This window comes from Mytilus trossulus, chromosome 2, assembly GCF_036588685.1.
Source record: "Mytilus trossulus isolate FHL-02 chromosome 2, PNRI_Mtr1.1.1.hap1, whole genome shotgun sequence".
NCBI classification, from domain to species: Eukaryota; Metazoa; Mollusca; class Bivalvia; order Mytilida; family Mytilidae; genus Mytilus; species Mytilus trossulus.
In genome coordinates this window covers 11,146,908-11,166,205 of record NC_086374.1, presented here as the reverse complement: position 1 = coordinate 11,166,205, position 19,298 = coordinate 11,146,908, and the positions used below count along the sequence as shown (strand labels likewise).

Genomic DNA, 19,298 nt, shown 5'->3' with positions numbered 1-19,298 from the left:
AATAACTGTCATATTCCTGACTTGACACAGGCATTTTCTTATGCAGAAAATTGTGGATATAACCTGGGTTTTCAGCTAGCTGAACCTCTCACTTATATGACAGTCGCATCAAATTCCATTATATTGACAACGATGCGTGAACAAACAAACAGACATAATAGGTAACATTTTATGGTATGACTTTCGTGGTGAGAGCTTTAAAACAAGCTCAATATAGACAAACATGTGTAACTATAAATAACAGAGTAAAAACTGTAATGTGCAAAATTTTTTCTTTGGCAGTGGTAACCTTAGATTTCCAACTAATACCAAGACATGATGTCTAATATTAAAGTGTTTTTTTTTTTATTTTCCTTTATCGAAATTCAGAGGTGCTTAATAATTCATTTTCTGCACACATGTTTTAAATTGCCTTAACTAAGCAGACAGTTATTACGTAGATATTTTATGATAAACAAAACTGTATGCCTGAGATCCTCATGTTAAGAACTTTATGTATATTTTGCACATGTATAATGATGTTCATTCAGATTTACAAGCATCCTTTACACAGTATGTTTCCCGTTGTTCTCTTTTTATAAACAGCATATAACAACCAGGCAGAGCAAATAAAGCAATACGAAACTATGGCTGGATACCCAAACATAGCTGGGTCGGATATAAACATCACAATTACAAATTTGAGCATGTCCATCAATTTGTTGAGTGATGATTGAAAACCATTCACTAGACCTCTCTCTGATTCGTCTACACTTTCTAAAAACAGTTGTGTTATAACTAAATCAGCAGTCCAGACACCTAAAAATTCAAAGAAAAACACGTTAAATCACAAAGATTTTAAATCTTTCCTTATTATGAACAGCCTCTATAGAATTTACTACCGTTTTACATATAATTGGTTTATATCAAACAAAATGTTCAAAATGTCTTTCATAAATTTGAATCGTCACTGAAGAGTTTTTCACTACCTTCGAAGTAGGTTTTTATCGAATATGTAAGGTCTTTCGAGTACAGATTTCTCTGAATGTGCATGCAATCCTTGCTATTAATATATGAGACTTTCTTTTTGTATTTGATAGAACTATTATTATCTGCAGGTAATGTCGGACACGTCTAAGCACCAGCAGTTCACCAATTTTCATTTACTTTAATATTATTATACAAATAAAGGTAAAGAAAACAACTTAAAATTGATGGAATCGCACAAACTCCAAAGTTCTTATAAAGAAATCACACGCTTTAACCAATTGAAGTTTATTTTAATTGGCAACAGTAATATAATGTTCTGATGACTAGTATATGACAAATTACTAGATGTGGCAATATTGCCAATACAAAAACTATAAACCAGAGATAAAATTACGCAGATGTAAGCAAATACAGGTCGCCGTACGGCCTTCAACAAAAAGCAAAGTCTTTATATAAATACAGCCTTATGCAGTCAAGGATTGCTTTCACTATCACATTAACGTGTTGCCTGATATTTCATGATAAATTTCGACAAAAAAATATCTAAATCCATTTCCATAAACTTAATCCTTTCATCATTGTCTATTTTACTTGACTGTCTTAAATATTAATCATGATTGTTGGTACTAAACTTTGATGATAAAGTTGAGTTTGTTTGAAATTGATATGTACGTTATAATAAATATATAACTGTACATGTTGGTATTTGGTAGTTGTATCACAAACAAGCCTTAAGTTCTATATTTACAAGTTCTGTTTTCTATGAATTAACAATTCATATATGTCTGCCAATTTAACCCTAAACCATTTTCTAATTAAATAAATCACGAGTATACCGCTGTTCAATAGACATTTATCTATAGACATTTATCGATGAAGCAACACAAATCCGGGTCACTAAACGAAACCGAGGGAAACATATCAGCTATGAGGGGAAAACAATCGGAACAACAGAAACATCGATTTTCTTTTATCTTAAGGCTAACAACGTACATTACTCACCAAATCGTGCTCCCAAAATTCCAGAGAACAGAACAATAAGGGAAGTTGACATTCCTGCAAAACCTTTATCGGCGATAGTGTCAAAACAGGATGTTTCATTGGTTGGCAAGGTAGTGTTGATATACAGTTGAGTTGTGCAAGAAACATTAACACGTGACATCTGAACGTCAGACGCCGGTCCAAATGTTCCACCTGGTAGCCATAATGAGACAACACATAACGCTAAACATGATATTTGACAAGTTAGGCCAATCAAACCAGTGTTCACCAGCCCAACACGTTTACGTAAGAATGGATAGGCAACAGATGCGATAATACCAAAACAGGCTGATATTGCATTGATAATACCTAAAATAGACTCAGTCATACCTTGACTATAAGCGTACCCTGAGAAAATAAAGGTATATATAATTACAAATGCAGAGTATGTGCAAAGTGAGTTTATTATCGTAACCTTTTCATTTTGCATTTTATAAGAATAAACATAATATTGGGCCATTAAAAATGAAATCTTTATGTTACAATTTTGATACTTAAAATAGACTTAACTGCTAAAACCCTGTCAATATTTAACAAAAGAGTTGTTACAAGTTTTGTGGTATTTTCAATTTGCATTCGTTCCGCAACAAATTATAAGACATGTATATATGGTGAGCATTACACCGCACTGCTAATGCACTGCTAATGGACGTTTCGTCACCAAATGTATCACCAAAACAGTAATCATTGCCGTTTTAGGCTCAACTTTTTGAATCTTTTGGTCCTCGATGCTGTTCAATTTTGTACTTGTTTCGGCTTTCAAACTTTTGTATCGGGGCGTCACTAGTAGGTCTTGTGTGGACAAAATGCACCCTGGCGTATTGAAATTCTGAACTTGTTGCCTTTTGTTGGCTGTTGTTCGTGTGTTTTTTAGTCAATTGTGTTCTCCATTTTATCTATATTGTAGTCCTGTGGTGTTTATGTTTTTTGTGTACAATTTGGAAATTAGTATGGCGTTCATTATCACTGAATTAGTATATATTTGTTTAGGAGCCAGCTGAAGGACTCCTCCGGGTGCTGGAATTTCTCGCTACATTGAAGACCTGTTGGTGACCTTCTGCTTTTTTTTCTTTGGTCGGGTTGTTGTCTCTTTGACACATTCCCCATTTCTATTCTCAATTTTATTTTATTGAGTTGTCATTTTGATGTTGTATTTCACATGGCCATAGAAGTGCGAAGTTTGGCATGCCACAAAACCAGGTTCAACCCACCATTTGTTCCTTTAAAAATGTCCTGTACCAAGTCAGGAATATGGCCATTGTTATATTGCAGTCCGTTTCTGTGTGTGTTACATTTTAACGTTGCGTCGATTGTTTTCTCTTATTTTTTAGTGTAAATTCACATTGCGATAAGACGTGTCACGGTACTTGTCTATCCCAAATTCATGTTTTTAATGGTTTTGATGTTATATTTGTTATTCTCGTGGGATTTTGTCTGATGCTCGGTCCGTTTCCCTCGGTTTTAGTTTGTTACCCCGATTTTATTTGTTTGTCCATGGATTTATGAGTTTTGAACAGCGGTATACTACTGTTGCCTTTATTTATGTTGGCAGGAAATATCACTGAAGATATGTAATTTTTTTGTAAATATAAACTAATAAAATGTTGAATGATTCGAAAAAAAACCAGGAAAAAAATCTACACTCGGACAAAAAAGCCATCTTACGAAAATTTTATTTTGTGGAAATTTTCGGTTTTGATATCCTATTTAACTTAGTATTATTTTTTTTATTTTTTTATTCGACAAGGCTTATGCAGATAAAACGCTCGTCTGGCGACACTTTCTATAAGCCTCCTAACTTTGATGAGTTTCTTTGCATAGACATAAATTTGAAAGTGACGGACGGAATCAACATACGTCTAGACTCTCGGATAATATTTACTGTTTAGACAAAAATCGTAATAAACAGTTAACCTACAAGCATGCTATTGTTCTCTTACTAAATACACAATCCCTTAATTAATACTTACTGAATTTATTAAAACAAACTCACCAATAGTTATATTATCAAAACCGAGCACTGTGAAGTAAAGAAACGCTAATGCTAGGCCTGCAACTGCTACTTTATATTGTATATAATGGCGCCACCCTCTATATAATGCAATAAAACTGAAGAACAATTTTCCAACGAAAGACGACACTTGTTTATTTGATTCAGGAGACTTCACTGATTTCTGAGGGCTCTTGTTCATGTTTTGATCTGCTATTGGAACACTTTCCACGGAATTTTCATTCTCTTTTAGTTGTTTTCCTGAGGTAGAAGTTTCATTCTCTTTTAGTTGTTTTTCTGTAGTAGAAGTTTCTTTTTCCAGATGACCTGTAGACGGTTTCATTAATTCCTCATTCTGTATCACCTCAAGTTCTGTATTATGAAAAGAAAAAAAATAGTTGAATTAATATTAGTAAATTTATAAAATGTGATTCGCATCCGATTGTTACCTACACAAACTGATTACTATTGTTTCTAGTATAGTTTATAATAAACACTGCATTGAAAATATGGATTGATATTGTCATTCTCATTCGTAAGTAATTTTGAGTTTCACAACGACTACTATTTTAATGATGAATGTGGTCAATGCGCTCATTTAACGCTAACACTTAGGAGACAGGGTTCTCCTAGAGACAAAAACATAATGTAACATATGTATGCAAAACCCCCTTTCAAATCAACTAAATGATTGGCATAAGAATGACACTTCTATTCAAATTCGTTAATTTTAAGGAAATCCATCGAAAAATGTATGAGTAAACCGGCGACAATTTCATATTATTTGTATTTTTGCAATATTAATATGCTTGGAAGGGGAACTATTCAAAATATGAAATCTGTGGTTTGCCTACAAAAAGAAATAAACTTACCATACCATAAATAGTTGAATCCTTAGAATGTAAAGCCGGGTTCATTCTATAAACCATTCCAATAAGCCAATACTCAATGAAGAACGCACAGATGTTCCAAGAACCAATGAAAACAGCACCGTACATACTAGATGCATATGTCATTAGCTGGCCTGTTAATAATGGTGCGAAGGCGTTCGTGCATAAGTCGATGAAACGGAATGTGGCACTCATTGCTACAAAATGATCAGATAAAAATGTTAGTTTTAAATACAAATTATACTTTACGAAATTGAATGAAACACGAAAAACAGGTGTTAATCATGCATTTAAAATATATGTTTCAAAACGTGGTAACAAGTCCTTAGTGCAAGGTCGTAAACAAACTACATAAGTAAGTTAAAAGATATTAACAAATAAGTGTTTAATCAATATCAAAGAATTCGTGATGATTTTATCAGACAGCTGAAATTCATTAAAAGACTTAGCCGAATTTTTATTTTCATTAGCATAAAAAAAAATGTAAAGCAATGTCACTCTAAGTTGAAATGCTAGCTACAACATCTTCGAATTAGATAATCGTCACTACCTGCAAATGTTGTGAACTACATTTTCATTTAATTTTGGTATTCATCACTGAAATATTTGTACCAAAAAAGTTAAAAAAAATAAATAAATAACAAACAAGTATTCAATTTGGAGTAACCTTAACTCAAAAATGTTTTCCCGCGCACAATATTTGAATGATTCCAAATATTCGAGATGTCATGTAAATATAAATCTATTGTGTTATAACATCAACCGCAACTGTTATTCAGTGTTCCACGTATGGAATTTCTCGATATTTAAATTATTGATGATATCCCTTTTTATACATCATTTAGATGCTTTTAGGGGAGTTTGATGTAACAATTAGGTCCACGAGTTGATTCAAATCCTCAGTTTGATTTATATCACAATTAAGCGTATGTCTGAATTACAGAAAGTCTAAACAGTTGACAGCGCATGGACTCGATGATAAGTGTCCTCATTTCGGGTATATTCTAATATATGCTCTATATGTTTAACCATCGTGATGACAGCCACAAATCGACGGTCATATAACCCGATATAAACATACATATTACATATAAAAATAGATAGCAAACACGCAATTTGATTTTCTAGGTATGTTATTTCGTGTGCAAGGTTAAAAAAAAAAACACGGTTAATCGTCATCTTAACGTGTATAAGAACGATTGTAACCATATTGCAAAGTTATGATCTTTAATACGCACACAATGCAATTTTTAGCTTGCCGTTCAGTGTAAGCCATGGCTCCGTGTTGAATGCCATGTTTTTTTAACTATCATGGTTTACTTTTCACAAATTTTGACTTGGATGTATAGCATTATCATCGGCACCCATACAACATCTTCTTATATCTATTTACTTTGTTATAATTAGTTAACTTACTAGCAATGTTATCTGTCTTTCTATTGCAGATTTCTACAATCCAATCTCTTTCCATGACCAAGGTTCTTCCAAGATTGCATACATTTGAAAATATCATAAGAATAACAATCAGTGTGAAACATAACTTAAGAAGTCCTTGTTCTGGAAGCTTTGTCTCAATTTCAGGACGAAAAGTAAAGACAAAGATAACAACTACACAACACAAGGCGATCCCAAAATTATTTAGAAACAAGGCTATGCGTGCAGCTGAAAAAGACAAATCTATCCTTCAAAAGTGCGCTTATCAAAACTGAAAATATGGTGTAAAATCCGAATAAAAAGAAGGTGTAATTAGTTAGACTACCACAAGACTGTTACACTATACAAACTTCAACTTTAACCATGACAGGTTAACATTGACGCATGTCATCTGATTTCTTGCATCTGAAGGCTACCAATTTTATATCTTTTGTTGAAATAGTTATTTTTATTTTATAGAGATAACGATTAAAAGCCGAGGATAATAAGACAATGTAGACTGCTGTACCCTTATGTTTGACAATGGAACATAATATGTCTGTTTGTTTTGCTCACACATTATTGTCAATATAATGACATTCTTTACGACTATCTTGCAAGCGGTTTAGCTAACCATCAAACACAACTTTCAACATAAGGAAATGTCTGTACCGAGTCATGAATATGACATTTGTTTTCCATTCGTTTGATGTGTTTGAGCTTTTGATTTTGCCATTTGATCTTGGCTATATAAAGTTTATATTATTTATTTTCGTGGGTATCAATTTTCGCCAATTCAGGAAAACTCCAATTTTTTATGAACATTAGATTTCATTGTTTGCCAAACTCTGAATACAAAGCCTAAAGAAAATTTATAATTCGTGGTTAACTGTACCCACGAAAACCACGAAAATTAGTATCCAATGAATAATAATGATATGACAGTATGTCGTTTTATCTCATACATTAGAGATAATATCGAATGTGCTTGTATTCTGAGGCCCCTCATGGGGGGGTCCTAGTAATCACATAATCACCATTTTTTTGCCAATATAATCACATAATCATTAAATATTTGCTTATCTTTAGTAATCAAATAATCATAAACTAAAAATACAGTCCTAGGTAATCAAATAATCATGAAATATTTGGCTTAATAATCAAATAATCATTAAAAAAACGGCCAAGTAATCACATAATCAAAAAACCCATGAGGTCCCTCTATTCTGCACAGTAGCGTGGAAATTAAGCACATCTGAACTATCCTTCCTTGAAGCTACATCATTTTTTTAATTATGACGTCTTGTGATAAACTGTCTTTCACACAATGCTTAGATGAAGATTACTTGGAACAATTATTTTAGAAGTCATGTTGCTTAACTGGCACAATTAAACTTTTACGTTCATGAAGGCAATAATGTGAAAAAGTACAGATGTAGCCGTAGCATGTTTAAAAAGAGCAGATAGCCTCCAAGATTTTATAAATACACAGCTTTTAAAATCAGATTGAAGATTAGAACACATTGGGTTTGTATTTAAACGACTAGATACCAATATACCCTTAAGTCTTGCTGTTCTGTCAATGATATCTCCTACTAATGTCGACAAGAGTAACAATGCACCACCATTACTGAACCCGTAGATTGCAGTCAACTGCAATGAATCTGGAGTCACTTCTATAATGAATAGACCAATACCAAACCACCACATGCGTGCACCCTAAAAAAAAATCAATAAACAACATACGTGTATATTTTTTAATGGACAGATGTGATAGAACTGAACTGTCCAGAGTTTCATAAAAGGGGCACTTGCTACGAGATATATAACAAAATATAAAATATAGTGAAATAATGATTCGCTTTTCACAGCCCTTTAATATTTCAGTGCTGAATGCAGAGAAAATGTATTATGTTACATTTGACAATAGTGGCAATTCAAGAATAGAAAAGAACATATATCATATCTCCATAGGAATTTTGAGACAGAAGCAATATTGTTATATATATAAGAGAGAGAGGTACATGTTAAATGCCTTATGTCTATAAGCCTTTTGGTGTTTCTTTGATACTTATGACGTTGTTCTGTACTTATAAATTGCGTTATTATGCTATTGAAAAAACATTTTTGTAGTCTTGTCTTTCGTTTTTGCTAATATGCCTTGTCCATATGTTTTATTATCTTTCTTTGATACATATATGACGTAACTTTGTACTCATACATCCCGTCATTGTGTTATTGTACTATTTGGGTAAATATGTGTATTCCTGTCTTAACTCTTTTGCTGATATGCTTGGGCGATATATCATTTTGTGCTTCAACATAAATGTGTCTGCTGAACTCTATTTTTGACATTTTTAACTATTTTTTTCTGTTTCTTTTGTTCATAAATCGTTGTCAATATAATGGAATTTGATGCGACAAGTGAGAGGGTTTAACTAGCTTTAAAACAACTAGGTTTAATCCACCATATTTGACTTGTAACAAGCCAAGAATATGTCAGTTGTTATCCATTCGTTTGATTTGTTTGAGCGTTTGATTTTGCAATTAGATAAGGGACTATCGTTTTTGAATTTTCCTCGCAGAACAGAATGTTTGTGATTTTACTACTGAAATAATTGTATGCTTTAGAACATGACTGTCTCCGTCAACAGTGATGTAGAAAATGTTATTATTGAAACAAACTTACAAACAATTTTTCAATCATCACTGTGTAACCGCTTCAACGTTTGTTTTGTCTTGCATTCGATGTTGTTTAAATGCCCTCCTAACAAATATTCAAACCCACACATGTATACTAAACTACTCGAAAAAACCTACCACAGTTGTGAAAAAGTGTGAAAGATAAACACAAATCTTGTTTCTTCTTGATAAACTGTTTACAATCATGGCTTATGTCATCAAGTCTGTAACATAACAACATATAATTATCAGAAATAATACAAATTGATCTTTTGAATCGTTTTAGTCAAATGTTGTAAATAAAAAAGGACTATTTTTCAATTTACGCAAGACCAGACTTATGTGGAATATAGTTCTCTCTAATTTGGTCTTATGTTTCCACCATTGTCCAAGGTTAAAGTGAAGATTGAACGCTCGTTAACATGTTCACGGCCATATTATATATGAACCTGACCAACATTAGGAGGCTGTAATTTTGTGAGTAGTTGGTTGTCGTCACATTTAATTCCATATCATGATCTCAAGTAGACGTATGAAATTGTTTGATCGCAAATGGTCATATAATCTATTCTATCAACGACAGATTAACAATTCTAAACAGATCGCCACTGTTTAACAATTCTAAATAGATCGCGACTGTCTAACAATCAATGAAATTTTAAAGAAACAACAATATATTTCAATACGACCATAGATAGTGTAGCACACAACGGTGTCCTATGCATAGTGGGAGAGGGTGATTTCCTCCTTACTCCCTAAATCCGGTCCCTTCACTAGTGCACGATATACATAACATATAAATGTTGTAGCTACAGTTTACTTGCTTAATGATTTAATGAAAGTAAAACGGAAAAAAACCACCGCGATAAGAAGTATATAAATTAACTAAACCCATGTGGTCAATGTCAATAAGAGCCTTATTTTTATATGCATAGTATTCATGTAAACAGAATACGGATTGAAATATGATCAGGTGATAATCAGTTTTTAGGAAAGATTGTCTGATTGATTGATTGATTATTGTTTAACGCCACTTTTCCATACTATTGTCCTATTTCGTTGGCGGTCAGTTTTTATTGGTGGACGAAGCTGAAATATCCAACGAGAACTAAAGGCTCTCGGTAGGAAATCTTGAATGATCAGTAAACATTTACGTTTATTAAACATGTTATATACACATGGAAAAAAAGTATTGCAACACCAAATTGAAATTGAAATTAAAAAAACACTTTTTATTTTTTTGTGAAATAATTTGGTAAAATAGAACTACTTAAACATTATTTATGTATTACCTGAGTTTAATCAATATATATCGACTCGGTAAGTTTTTATCTGCACATGCAGCTACTGTACCTATAAACAGCAAAACAGATGTTTTCATCCTCATTGTTTTCAACATTTTAAATAACCAAGTTTTTAAAGTTATGTGATTGACCCCCTGTAATGGGTCCTCGACAACTCTAAAATGCAGCAAGATGACATATTATCAGCATGAGAGAAGCAGGGATGTCGCTGTAATAACTGCACGTATTGTTGGTCATCACCATTCCACTATAAGTCGTTTTGAGAATACAAAATGGCACTAAACGATGTTAAAGACCTTCCGAGATAAGGAAGACCCCCTATGCCATAATAAAGGTTGGTCAGAAGGAAACCCATTGCATACAATACAATCCCAAAAAGAGAGTGGTGGGCATACAAGAGCCTTTTAACAAGAACTGTTTGAGATCGACTCATCCCTACTGGTTATCGTGCGATAAGACCATTTCGGAGACCTTTGCTTACGAACAGACACACAGTTTTCCGTATCCAATGTAGTGCAGAGCTCGCTTAAGTTGAAATTTAGCATCGTGGAGGAAGATTCATTGTTCCATTGGAATTCGGATTATCTTCCTTGGACGGATCATAGCCCAGATTTCAATCATATCGAGCATATATAGGCGAAAAGTGCGCGAAAGGACACACCAGTTCAAACACATCATGAAATAAACAATTCCCTTCATCGGAAATGGTTGCTGCTACCTTAGCAACAAATTAGTTGATTTTTGGCAGGAATCAGAAGACGTTAAGATGCGGTTATCCGTTTGAATGGAGGCTGCACACAAAGTACTAATTCTTTGGCGTATAACGATCAACCATGATGTGAACAGTCATCTGAAGATTAATTTTGAAATGTCTGACATGGTAAAGTTCGACTACAGTCAAAGTTGAAAAATGCATTTTTTTGTACAAAAAACACTTCATTTTGTTATTAAAATTGTGGTTATATAAATCATTTTTTTTTCAAACATTTTTTGTTCGTTTCAATGCCAATGTTATCATAAACTATGTTTCAATAATATTTCTACAAATATCTTATTGTATATCATACAAAAAAAGAGGCTGATTTTTCAAGTTTTGAAAAATCAAGGTGTTGCAATACTTTTTCCATGTGTATATATAGATATAGCCTGTCTTTTAATTTCGGATGTGGTAAACTAATTTGACGTATCTATGAATGTTCATGAAGTTGTTTGCTTGTAGCCTTCCTACAGCAACATAACTTATAAAAGTACCTCTTGTACGTGTATAAATATATTGTATAAATGTAGTATAGTCAATTGTTAGGTATGTATCTGGGTTATTAACAGGTTAACATTACTTCCTGTCTGATGGTTGATAAAAACTACTCAAACTAAAAGTATATTATTCCATGCATGATTGCAAAAAATGTATTTATAGACATTTTGACATATTAAAATTGAGCGAAGGAGGATCGACCGGAAAAAAAAACTTACCTTTAGTTAACATACTTCCAAGTGACCCTGATAGACTAATGTTGACAAAATAATAACATGCCGATTATCACTATTAACCGTACACAAAAGGTCGATAGAATGACAGCAAGCGATCTTGTTCTAACACCTATACCATAGGAAGGATTTGTCCACTAGTAGACTACGTATAGTCACGGTGAAAGACAATACATTATTATTTTTAAGCATGACCTCTTTCAATCTACTTTTACCTGACAAGAATTTGGGTTCAAAATTAACTAGTTAAAATGTAAAATACGATTTTAAATTTCACATAATAAACAGCAAAATCTGTGATAATATCCGTTAAATGACCCAAAGGCGGGAGAAATAAAATATTACATGATTCAGGCTCAAATGCCTTCCTCTTCTTAAAAAACCCATGTAGCAGTCCCTTAGAAATATAGCATTTATTGCTTAGAATATTAACCTTTATTTTACGTATAATTCGTCCAGATCTCTTTTTCAATGCTCTTCAACTTTGTATTTATTTGGCTTTTTAACTATTTCGATCTGAGCGTCACTGATGAGTCTTATGTAGACGAAACGCGCGTCTGGCGTATAAAATTATAATCCTGGTACTTTTGATAACTATTTACACCACTGGGTCGATGCCGCTGCTGGTGGACGTTTCTTCCCCGAGGGTATCACCAGCCCAGTAGTCAGCACTTCGGTGTTGACATGAATATCAATTATATGGTCATTTTTATAAATTTTCTGTTTACAAAACTTTGAATTTTTCGAAAAACTAAGGATTTTCTTACCCCAGGAGTAGATTACCTTAGCCGTATTTGGCACAACTTTTGGGAATTTTTGATCCTAATGCTCTTCAACTTTGTATTTATTTGGCTTTTTAACTATTTCGATCTGAGCGTCACTGATGAGTCTTATGTAGACGAAACGCGCGTCTGGCGTATAAAATTATAATCCTGGTACTTTTGATAACTATTAAGGTTTCTTAAAGAAGGAACATAAAAGCCAATACATGGGCCCAAAAAGAAAAATGGCCAATAAAACATACTAAAACCAATCTTGATATTCATATAAACCCACTTAGAAGGCTATATTATCCTTCAACGATCTAAAAAAAAAACGTAATTTACGAAAGATCCGATTCTCTCACGGGAGCTGCTAACGTCACAGTTTTCGCTACTTTCATGCATATAGCAAAACTTATTAAATCATAACTTAGATCTTGATTTGTTGACAAGTAAATAAAACATTACATATGAAACAAGATAAAAAGACATGTTTTATTGTGTTAACGACTTAGAATACTAAATTAATTATATCGTCATAGGTAAACAAACATATGATAAACAAACGGACTTTGAAAAGTGTATCCCTTATAAATGAATTTTAGTTATGAAAAGTTATGTATTCATTCATGCAGAGCCTATATATATTTCATAACGGTCATTAGGCATTTTCTAAGAACTGAGTTATCATTTTGTGTAATTTTTTGGGTCCAAAAGCGCTACCCGAATCACATTTTGTATGGAGTACTCATACCTAGAACGTGAATATATGATCTATGGTTTTAAAACCGTATACAATTACAAAAGAAAAAAAAATCGTTTTTTGTATTAACATTTTTTACAATAAAAATAACGTGATAAGATTGTTTCTTTTCCTATACAGTGTTGTAATTTTGTCTAGGAGAGCACATACAGTCATACATATCGCATTTTATTTTGAGATAAGAATATGTTGAGAGATAAAATGATAATTTTTGAATGCATTGAGAATGCATTCAGAGTGCTTTTGCCAATCAAAGTTATCGAATATTTTGAGAAAAAAACCATATGCAATGCTTTCACACGGGGTTAAACAAGAACTTACCATGAAATAAATTTTATAAAATTCATAAACTGTCTGTTGATTTTGTTATCATCTAAATAACCTATTTTATCAACATTGTACAGCAGTTGTTATCATCCTTAGTTTACACTGACTTCATATAAGTTAAACAAAATAGGCCTAACCATATTTATTAATTGTTTAACGATATCATACAAGGATATTTGTAAACATTAATAGGACAATGTATTCCTAAACCCCCAAAAATGGATACGCATTATAACAAATCATGTATACAGAATATCAAATTAGGTTGTGTTGATTTCAGTTGTTCATCTTTCAATCATTTCTGCAATATCTATAGCGTCGGACGTATGTATAATGTGAACGTATAATCTATACAGTATGTGGTTGTCTGATTGTTTAAAGCCATATACGGTGACATATACCTGTTTCTATTATACCCCATGCTATAAGGAGAGATTTTGATTGAATCACTCGAGGGAAATTTGCTTCTCATCAATTTAGTAGAATAATGATGTGCCCAAGCATAAAACATTACTTAACAGTCTGAACACAAACTGAACCGATCTTGATTGTGTTTCTATCTTTGGTATATATGACCTGGCTCTGTACTTTTGCATCCCGTTATTGTGTTATTGGGCTATGGTTAATTTGTGTATTCTTGTTTTTCATTTTTGCTAATGAGTTTTGTATATATGCATTTTTGTGCTTGTTTGTTACATTTTTTTTTATAGTGATTAAGATTATAACACAATGTTGACTGCTGTACCACTATTTTTGACATTTTTACCGATTATGTCTTTTTTTTTGTAGACATGTACAAATACAACCACTGAACATCAGGCTTTTGACTTTGGACAAGCATACACAAAATGTGGTGGGGTTACACATCTTCGTGGGCGCCCAGCCCTCCACATAACCCAGAACAGTGGTGTAACAGTATTATATAAAAACATACTTCAAAAGTCAGTGGAAAAAGGTTGAACTCATCAGATTGATACAAATACAAATACATCTAATTAATACAATTAGTGGACGAAAACATTTACTTGTTCATCCAAAAAACGGAAAACACACTAGGCAGTGATATCAGAATACTTGTAGTTACTGACAGCTAGTTCAAGGCCATTTAAAACAAAATTTTGTTTTCAACTTACGAGATTGAATATCCTTTTGATATCTTTCGCCCCCCTTTATTGACTTGTTTAGTCTAATGACACTCTTGCTCAACAGGGCCCCTCTTTATCGACATCATTAGTTGCTCAAAACAAGATATTAACTTTGTGTTCAGTATCGACAAGTGTATTTTAAAGACCTTTAATGATAACGCTGGTTAACTTTAAGTTGAACAAAGCATCCTTAAAGTATTAAAACTGAATGTAAATTGTTGTCATTAGCCATATAAAAATATGTAAAAAGCAATAGATTCGAATCTTTTAAACTATTTTACTTTTACAACTATCCCGTTTTCATCTTATTTGTTGTACAACTTATAAAATTTTCCACTATTAAGCCCAGTAGTCAACACCAAAAATATCAATAATGTGGTCATTTTTATAAATTTCCTGTTTACAAAAGTTTGAATTTATCGAAAAACTAAGGATTTTCTTATCCAAGGCATATATTACCTTAGCCGTATTTGGCACAACCTTTTGAAATTTTGGATCCTCAATGCTCTTCAACTTTGTACTTGTTTAACTTTATAAATATTTTGATATGAGCGTCACTGATAAGTCTTATGTAGACGAAACGCGCGTTTGGTGACTAGATTATAATCCTGGTATCTTTGGTAACTATTTACACCACTGGGTTGATGCCACTGCTGGTGGACGTTTACTCTCCGAGGTTTCACCAGCCCAGAAGTCAACACTTCGGTAATGACATGAATTTCAATATCGTGGTCATTTTTATAAATTTCATGTTTACAAATATTTGAATTTATCGAAAAAGTAGGGATTTTCTTATCCCAGGCTAGATTACCTAAGGTATTTAGCACAACCTTTTTAAATTTTGGATCCTCAATGCTCTTCAACTTTGTACTTGTTTGGCTTTATAAATATTTTGATACGAGCGTCACTGATGAGTCTTATGTAGACGAAATGCGAGTCTGGCGTACTAAATTATGATCCTGGTACCTTTGATAACTATTTATAAACATAAAAATTTCACTTTCTAGTATCATATGGAAAATTTGAGCTGAGGATGAGCAATCGATTAGGGATTATTGTAAAATCATTATAATGCAACATATTTTGTCAGACATAATGAATAATCAACTTCAGATAGTTTTATATCAACATATGTTTATATACATCTCTTAAATGTTTATATACTTATATAATTACTATTGCCAGTGAATATATATACGCAGCAGTCTCGCTAGTTTTCCATTTTTGTATTTCGTATTTACTAAAATGCTTTTTTTGTTTTTCTTTGAAAACAAATTATTTCTTTTTATAGTGATTTAGATAATAATACAATGTTTACTTTTGTACACTTATTTTGACATTTTTACCTACTTTGTCAGTTGGTTTTGTTCACACATTGTTGTCAATATGATGGAATTTTATGCGACTGTCACACAAGTAAGAGTTTTAGCTAGCTATAAAAACCAGTTTGAATCCACCATTTTCTACATAAGAAAATGTATGTACCAAGTCATGAATAGGATAATGTTTGTCCATTGTTTGATATGTTTGAGCTTTTGATATTGACATTCGATTATGGAATGTCCAATTTGAAACTTACTCTTTTTTTTATTTATTCGACTTTTTATAGTTATGTTATTCCAATAGTTTTTGTTTGTAACCTTACTTGTTTATTCTTAATCGATTTTTGAGAGTTGAACCTTGGTAGCCTACAACTTTCTATAATTGAGGTGAAAATTGGTTTGTGATTTTTTTCATAATTTAAAGAAACAACAAAAAGCGAAACATAGGTATGCTGTTACCGTCGTCGGCGGCGGTGGTGTCAACAAAGTATGAGTTTGTGATAAGGTTTAGTTTATTGTGAACCACAAGTGGTAGGTCAATCATATTTGGTATGTAGTGGCATTATCATTGGCACATTTCATGTCCACGCAGATTGTTTGGCCCTTCCCCCTCAGACATGGTCTATTGACTATGTAACTTTTACTTAATTTACATGTATTAGTTTGAAGTAAGGTCAGTTAATGGTAAACCACTAGTGGTAGTTCATCGATATTTGTTATGTTGTTATATAAGCATTCGCATATCTCATTGCCATAGAGATAATTTGACTCCGCCCCGTGAGTCATGGTCTATTGACTTTGGCAATTTTTGCTCAGTTAACATGTATTAATTCGTGATTAGGTGAATTCAAGGGGAACCATTAGTGGTTGGACAATGTTAATTGGTATGTAGTTGTGAAAGCATTGGCATATCTTATTTCTATGGAGATAATTTGGCTCTGCCCCCTAACTTACGGTCTATTGCGTAGTCCGTTTCTGTGTGTGTTACATTTTAATGGTGTGTCGATGTTCTCCTCTTATATTCAATGCGTTTCCCTCAGTTTAAGTTTGTTACCATGATTTTGTTTTTGTCCATAGCTTTACGAGTTTTGAACAGCGGTATACTACTGTTGCCTTTCTTTATCTATTGACTTTGAAACTTTTGCTGAGTTTACTTGTATTAATTTGTGATAAGATCAGTTAGAGATGAACTGATGATGTTGAGTCAATGATATTTGGTGTGCAAATTTATTGGCATTTGCAAGAACCATGTCCAAGGAGATTATATTAGCCCACCTCTTCTTCATGGTTCAATGACTCTGAAATTTTTCCATAGTTTACAAATAAGTATCGGAAGATGAAAATAGCAATTTATAAAGTAAACCATTATAGTTCAATATACGGCCTTCGACACGGAGCCGAACAGCAAGATATAAAGAGTCCCAAAATTACTAGTGTAAACCCATTGAAACGGGTAAACCAACGGTCTAATATGTTTGTGTTTAGGAAGTTTTAAGGGGAATGATTTATAATTAGTCAATGGAATTGGTATGCAGTTGTATGATCATTGGCACATCTCAATTGCATTGCGATTGTTTAGCCACTTAAATCATTCATTGTTTGTTGACTTTTGCATAATTGCATAACTTATGTAACATGTTAAAATATTGTCATTTTAATTTCAACATTTGCATAATTAAAATTTCAAAAAGGCGAGACAAATCTCTATGATAACAGTTTATGTTTAAGGTAGATTCTTTCAGTCAATTATTTTGATTAGTTGTTCTATGTTCATTTTGCATATTATCTTGAAAAATATAATAGGTAGGAAGATGCCTGCTGACGTCACATCAAAAGTACACAACTTTCCTCAAATATATGAAAAGGAAGGATAAAATCATAAGAGAAACAGATTTCACCATTGAACTCAAAACCATGAAAAAACGTTGATGACGTCAGGGTCACATGACTGAATTATATCTATGGACTCGTAACAAAATAACGTCAGCCAATCAGGAGACGCGTTACATCCAAAATTAAATTATTAAAATTTAACTGTCTCGAGTGGAGAAATATCGGAACACACTTGTTGCAGTTGTGGAATCTATATTTATACAATGTATGTTAAAAGACCATTCAGCACTGAATTGAATGAAATGTATAATACAGACGACACTACAACATAGTGCTTGGTAAGAATGCCTAAAAAATATGCCTACAGATACTATCATCAATTTTAAAGTTCTATTGTATCTGTCTATTCATGGATTATTCCTTTCCTATCTTATATTCTATCCAGCAATCAACTACTTAATGATCAACAGACATTAGTACGAATCAGCCAAAACGAATTTGGAAAAATCACAGGAAAAATCACATTATCATTGATATCATCCTCATAGGCACTTGTCTCAGAGAATCCATGATATCTCGGCCTATAACAAAATCGGACTATAACAAACTCGGCCTATAAGAAACTCGGCTTCCCAAAATCGGACTATAACAAAGTCGGACTATACCAAACTCGGACTACTAGAAGAATATAAGTATAATGTTGGTTGTTGTTGTTATTCGAAATTAATTTTCAATTCTTAATTTAAACGAATTTTTATCTTCAATTAATTAAATAATTTATTTTTTAACTTTTTTGAAGGGGATAAAAAAAATACGTTAACAAGATATTTTTAAAATAAAAGTACAAAAAAAAATCTTTTTGAAATTCATTTATAAAAATTTCCACTGATTTGTCTTTTCAGTATTACTTTTTGTAATAATGTCCCTCTCAGAATATGTTTTTATTATATGCATATCTTAATTGATTATGACATCATGCCACGTGTACTGTTGACACCTATCTAATCACCCAAGTCAGGACAAATCTATCTGTTATTACACGAAATTGGGTACTAAATATCCAATTAAATGTGTCTTGTCTTGTATTGGCTATGACTGGACTTCAGGTTTTTTTTATTATTATAAATGTTGTGTTAATTATTATAAGACAATTCAGTGAATTGTAGCATTTCTGGTTTTTGATCATATTTTGTATGGTGGTCTCTTGGTGTGATTTATCTGCACAATGTAATACTATTTAATAAAGAAAACATAGGGTTTACAAATTTTATTTCAATAGATGTACATGTCAACAAACAATTAATTAAAAATATTGTATCTGTTTGATGTGACCATTTGAATATAATTACTTTTCAATTGCTGAATCCATT

The 19,298-nt window shown here is 32.4% G+C and overlaps 1 protein-coding gene across 2 annotated transcripts; it reads right to left on the bottom strand.

Annotated features, from left to right (window-relative positions):
• Positions 1–219: 219 nt before the first annotated feature.
• On the bottom strand, positions 220–13,702 carry LOC134704898 (solute carrier family 40 member 1-like). 2 transcript variants are annotated; one of them, XM_063563684.1, is made up of 8 exons: positions 13,623–13,702; positions 9,124–9,209; positions 7,863–8,022; positions 6,307–6,552; positions 4,878–5,087; positions 4,004–4,372; positions 1,972–2,358; positions 220–798 (listed from the first exon to the last, which is right to left on the bottom strand). In XM_063563684.1, the coding sequence occupies exons 2-8, from the start codon at positions 9,190–9,192 to the stop codon at positions 533–535; spliced, it is 1,707 nt and encodes a 568-aa protein (XP_063419754.1). In that variant the 5' UTR covers positions 9,193–9,209; positions 13,623–13,702; the 3' UTR covers positions 220–532. The 2 variants fall into 2 exon arrangements, with proteins under 2 accessions (XP_063419754.1, XP_063419755.1); XM_063563685.1 differs by lacking the exon at positions 13,623–13,702 and adding an exon at positions 11,763–11,923.
• Between the last annotated feature and the right edge of the window lie 5,596 nt (positions 13,703–19,298).

Excerpts from the sequence above, each read along its gene's own strand:
- LOC134704898 (XM_063563684.1), bottom strand. The coding sequence starts at position 9,192 with ATGATTGTAAACAGTTTATCAAGAAGAAACAAGATTTGTGTTTATCTT. Across the intron at positions 6,553-7,862 it reads CAGAACAGCAAGACTTAAGG|CTGCACGCATAGCCTTGTTT; the intron begins GTATATTGGTAT and ends TGTCTTTTTCAG. Across the intron at positions 5,088-6,306 it reads AAAGACAGATAACATTGCTA|CAATGAGTGCCACATTCCGT; the intron begins GTAAGTTAACTA and ends ATCATTTTGTAG.